The 6,083-nt window shown below is 32.2% G+C and overlaps 1 protein-coding gene across 1 annotated transcript; it reads left to right on the top strand.

The window, feature by feature from the left end:
- The first annotated feature begins 1,400 nt into the window (after nucleotides 1-1,400).
- On the top strand, nucleotides 1,401-6,083 carry LOC144972384 (modulator of smoothened protein-like). The gene is made up of 3 exons (XM_078913517.1): nucleotides 1,401-1,652; nucleotides 3,546-3,761; nucleotides 4,212-6,083. Exons 1-3 carry the CDS (start codon nucleotides 1,541-1,543, stop codon nucleotides 4,397-4,399), a joined length of 516 nt encoding a protein of 171 aa, XP_078769643.1. The 5' UTR covers nucleotides 1,401-1,540; the 3' UTR covers nucleotides 4,400-6,083.

Below are 6,083 nucleotides of genomic sequence, written 5' to 3'. Positions count from 1 at the left end.
AACTCAACACCTCTTGTTGGTCCCAGATTTTGTGTTCTCTATCTAATCTAAGCGTGTTCTATTAATAATGGATAAAGTCAACCAGTCTTTCTGGAGGGTGGAGTTGGATTCATCAGGATCCAATGTAATAATATTGATGGTGACAATCATAATATTAATAATAATAATATATAATAATAATAATAATAATAATAAATAATAATAATAATAATAATAATAATAATAATAATAATAATAATATAATAAATAATAATAATAATAATAATAATAATAATAATAATAATAATGATGATGATAATAAAAGTCAAAATCTGATGACACCTCTTGTTGGTCCCAGATTTTGTGTTCTCTATCTGTTCCATTAATTATGGATAAAGTCAACCGTGCTTAAAGTCAACCAATATTTCTGGTGTTTGATTCACCAGGATCCACTGTAATAATATTGCTGATAATAAAAGTAGTAGTAGTAGTAGTAGTAGTAGTAGTAGTAGTAGTAGTAGTAGTAGTAGTAGTAGTAGTAGTAGTAGTAGTAGTAGTACCAACGTGTACATATATGCAGGTCTGACATCCGAACCCAATTATGGGCTTAGTTTAACATTGTTGTAATGGGCAAAATTATTTCGTCATCTTTAGGGATTTCAATCACAGCAATGAGTAGTTATGAGCCCATAATTAATTGGGTTATCAGACCTGCTTAAACACAGCGTAAATTAAAAAAAAGTTAGAGATGCCTTAACGAGAGAAAAATAAAGTGAGTAAATGCGACTCATATAATAGAGAGGACAACACAAAATAACGTTTCAGCCCTTGGCCTTCGTCAGGAGACAATCAACAAGACGCAAAAATAGAATGGTTACAAAAAAATCATTTTATCAAATGTGGAAACAATGTAGGCATAAGGTGTTGGATGTGGATGCAAGAGTGGCGCGAGAGAAGGGAGAGGTAGATAAATGGGGGGGAGGGGGGGGGGTATACTTATTATTATTATTATTATTATTATTATTATTATTATTATTATTATTATTATTATTATTATTATTATTTTATTTATTTATTTATTTATTTATTTATTTATTTATTTATTTATTTATTGAAACTGTGTTTTCCGTCCACCAGTGTCCACAGCTGTGTATTTAGTGCATTGGAAGAGATTATAAGGGCTAACCTGTTTTACCGAGAGCGTAACTGTAACCGGGGTGGGGTGAGTTAGGGGCTCGAGCCCCTTTCTATTTCTATGTATAATATTTTCTTTCTTTCTTTATTTTTGGACTTTTAATCGACTTTTAGCATTTTAAATATATCTATTTACTTTTACTCGCTCGTTTTCATTATTCGCAGTAGTAGTAATTTACTAAGAAGTTCTTCAATTCAGAAAATACAAAGAGTCACTATTTCATTTTAAATCCAAGATGGTTGCTATCAAACAATAATAAAAGTAAAAGGGAGAAACAATAATGAATGAAGTCTCTGTTTTTTACATGATGCAACAACAATTCTAACGTTTTTTAATTGATGCTGCTAGTGATAGTAAGCGATCAATATGGATAAGCTATCAATGATTTCTGGAGCTCTATTTTTCGCAGCTGATATGTTTGCTGTCGCGAGTTTAGCAATGCCCCACTGGATTGTGTCCGCTGAAGCCGAAATTGGTGGTGAGTAATTTTATTAGGTACCGTAATTTGATTTTTTTTTTCAAAAGTAAAATTTAATGATTAGTTTTGACATAGACAGATAGGCCATTAAATCGAACACGATTTAATATGATACCTTACTTTTAGATCGAGGATAAAAACGGTTCCAAAGTTATGATTTTTTTTAGTAGACGAGTCTACTGAAAATTTATTTATTATTGCCAAAAGCTCAAATCTGTGACTAGGAAATTCCCCACTGGACAGTCTCTCGATAAGCTGACTGCTGATTGATACGCGACTTTAGCATTGAAAAAAAAATGGTTGGTCAATGGCGACCAAAATTAACCATGGACCATACTCATACTGCACCGCCGTCAACCTTGATGAAAGTTGGCATAGACATGGGGGTAGTATAGTTGACAAACGAATTATCTAGATGCACTTTCTTATTTTTATTTTGTTTGCCCTCTCAATTTTGAAAAATAAATTTACAAAATTTTTTTTAATGACGTACGTAATTTTTATCAAATTATAATTTTTGATAGAATGTACCCACTATCACACTAAAAGAAATTATGGTCTCTACTCTTTATGATACCAAAACCATTCAGATACTGTGGGGAAAAAAACAAAACAATGCAACAGTGATTATGTAAAATTGTGTTATTCAAATTTTAACCCAAACTAGCACTTCACTTTTCGGTACTTGTCTATAAGGCTGGAATCAGACTACCTAATTAAATTAAAATTATTCTTTTTCTCTGTTATTTTTATTCGCTGCCACTCGAGCTTGAGTAAACAAAATTAACTCTTTTATAAAAAATAGTTTTCCATGGTTATATTATAAACTTATCCTCTTATTTAATTAATTCTCTATAACTTCTTTAAAAAGTGAGTGTAGTGGCGGTGACTCGTCGTGATTCATGGTCGTAGCATAATAGGTAATAAATAAAAACAAAGGCAAGGCTAAGAAGTAGAGAAGTTGTTTCTGTGCTCTCATAATAGTAGGCGCTGGACTCATCAAGGTTTAATACAACGAGAAGCTGGACTCAACGAGGGATTCAGAAATCCTCGTTTCTTGGCCCAATATTTTCTAAATAAAAATACATTCAAAGTTTCAAAGAGCATATGCTTCTCTCTGTGTGCTTCCAATTGCATGCTTCAATAGGTAAAACCATATTGTTACACCAAAGTTGCATTTTACTTGAAATTGCACACAAGGTCAGAGCCCCAGTCCTCATTCCATTGTAATCATATTTTTAAAAATTCCACAGGATTTAAAGATATTTCCTGCTAATGTTTAATGTGATTTTGACTGTGTGGTAAAATATAACAATCATAAAGTACTCTTCTTTATCGCTAAATACCAAAACCTCAATGTGTTTTACAATATCACTAAACAGGCTGTAAACACACACACACACACACACACACACACACATTGCCAAAAAGCCCATACAACAGTAGCACACACTAATTGTACAAGTTTACACAATGAAATGAAAAGTGATATTCAAAAAATGAGAACTGAAATTAAAACAAATAATTAACTAATCAAGCAGAAGATATCAATGATAAAAATTCCTGGAAATAGTTTTAATGTTTCCCAACAGTACATTGAAGATCTTTTAGACTAATTTTATCACAGAAATTAATTATATCTTTTATTTATTTAAAAAAAGTAGTCCTTCAGAGCTGGTAAGCCAATGGAACTGAAGTTTATCCTTGATTCTATAGCGTGAAACGGACAATAGCAATTGCTTGCTACATTTTGGATCACTATCAAAAAGTACTTTCTGCCCAATCTAGCAGATCCAGCTACCTAATCACTGATGGATGGATATATATATATATATATTTGTGTTCTGTGTGTGTACTATTTTAACAATTATTTTTGTTATTTTTCTGAATCAGGCGACACAAATATTGGACTTTTAAAAACATGCTTGGCTATATATGGACGACCTTCACTGTGTTTCATTCCAAGTCCCATTCGAGGAGAGTGGCTTCTCACCTTCACTTGCATTGTCCTGGGAATAATCTGTATTAATGTGACCATTGTGCTTCTGATCATGTCTTACTGGGAATACAGGGTCATGAAATTTGCACGTTGGCTGGGATTTGTTGCAAGTAAGTTTTTACTTCTTTGTCATCACCCTCTCCTTCTTCTTCTTCTTCTTCTTCTTCTTCTTCTTCTTCTTCTTCTTCCTCTTCTTCTTCCTCCTCCTTCTTCTTCTTCTTCTTCTTCTTCTTCTTCTTCTTCTTCTTATTCTTATTCTTCTTCTTCTTATTCTTCTTCTTAAAAGAAATAAGGAACTTATCAAACTTCATTTATCTCTCCTTTTGAAATATTAGTGTAAAGAACTTGCTAGTGATATAGCAATAAACGTAGAATATATCAATAGTCAGATCAAAATATTTCTTTTGGAAATGTATCAAAAACACGAAGTAATTGTTTCAAAATGTCTCTTCCCATTCTTCCAATAGATTACATCATTGCAAAATTCCTCTTACTCTTGAACATGTAGTGTAACTTGTCTTGCTTTATTTTAAAACATTTCTTTTTGATTCTCTTCACAGTGATTTTATTTTGTCTGGCTGCAGTGATTTTCCCCATAGGCTTTGACATGGACCAGATAGGAGGGGAACCCTATCAGCTCCCAAACAATTACAGGGTTGGAATCTCATACATTTTCTTTGTGCTGGCTCTTTGGATCACTGTCATTTCACAACTGTTCGCTAGCAAAGTCTGTTTGCCACACTTCTAGTCAACAAGAAAATTATGTTGCAAACATTTCGCTTTCTTCAAATCATCATTCATCCCTTATCATATGGTCATTTTGATTCATAGAAACAATTGAGGTTCCTGACTGATTTTGATTTCGACGATTATTTTACAATAAGCATGAGAGGTAAATCAACAATCTCCACAACTTTAATTTCCCTTTCACCAAAAATGCAAAAGTGGAATATGCGAAGATATTTATTTTAGCTTTCCTGAAATTATCCAATATTAACATGCGATTGGAAGATGTTTATCAAAAAAATTTATCCTTTTATTTTGTTCAAAACAGACATAATATTGTGTACCAGATCACTTATTTTTATGTCGGTTGCAGTAAATTTATAAGAGTTGTCACTGCTCTGTATCATATTTTTTCGTTTGAATGACCTTGAATCAGATTCAATCCTATATATTATGATGCACAAGGCATGCCTGCCCATTAATGCTTCACTACACAAACAATCAACACATAAATGACATTGTCTCTCAACGTGTTTCTAGAGTCACACTGTTAATTATGCCATTTGGTAGATTGTTCCATTCATTCATTGTTGGTTCCCATGTAGGTCCAGTTTGCCATTTTCTTCCTTTTTTACTGGCGCTGATTTGACCTAAATGTGTTGCAAGCGCAAAAAAAAAAAGCAAAAAAAAAACCTTAAACACTCTTAAAAACAAAAACAATTAAATGGAAGAGATCAGTAGCTGATTACCGTATTGTGTCAGACACTAGGCTGTTGCTTAGTACTTTAAATAAGATCTAACAGAGCCTGCAATCCAAACGCTGTTTGGTGATCAGAGGGAACTGTGTACAAAATGCCTTTCATCAGAGCATACAGTCAAGGTGCCTAATCCTTGGATCCAATTTAGGTCATGTATTGAATCCAAACCGACAATGTTAAATCAAGCCCATCATTGCATTTGGCTATCATATTTCACAACCACTTGTAATATTTTAGACAAAATATGTGCCATCATTTTATGACTCATCTGTCGTGATTTAAACATTTCTCATTCTACAATGTTGTTTTGTCATCATATTAATACTAATGTAATTCATTTAGAATTGATTAAGGCATCCCAGTTTTGATTTTTATCCAGAAATCTGGCTATGTTTCATTGATTTATTTGCTTTGTTTGATATTAAATGAGGAATGATACTTTTGCAACAACAAAAAAAAAAAAAAAGAAGCAAACAATCAAACAAGTTTTTTAAAAAACCCAAAAAACTAGTCACTCATCTGAGACTTATATCTGGTATGATTGTAAAGGTTGAAAAGTAAAAGACTGATGTAAGTTATTATTTGTTTTATCGTTTTTATTATTGTTTGAAGATGGGTTTTGAGTCTGAAATGTTCCTTGTTTGGTAATTTGTTCTTTTTCGAAGATTTTATATTCATTTTTTGTACATGAATTTTTACAGTCTACAGCTTAGTGTATCACTTTGACTTCAGTATGTTATTATACAGTTTTTGACCTTTATAATATTGGACTTTTGGAGCAAGGGACAAGCCCGGCCTTGGGAGGGCTCTTTCGGGGGTTGCAAAATATTCAATATTGCCCAAAAACTGTATTTTCACATCCCATTGGACAGTTTTCTTCAAATTTCATTATTAAAGTCAATAGTTTAATTTAAAGTGTCAACCCAAAAAAAAAAAAACAAAAAAAAA

The sequence above is a fragment of the Berghia stephanieae genome, chromosome 5 (genome assembly GCF_034508935.2).
Source record: "Berghia stephanieae isolate SIO BIC M18660-M18661 chromosome 5, UCSD_Bste_1.3, whole genome shotgun sequence".
NCBI classification, from domain to species: domain Eukaryota; kingdom Metazoa; phylum Mollusca; class Gastropoda; order Nudibranchia; family Aeolidiidae; genus Berghia; species Berghia stephanieae.
This window is presented reverse-complemented; position numbering and strand designations above follow the sequence as displayed.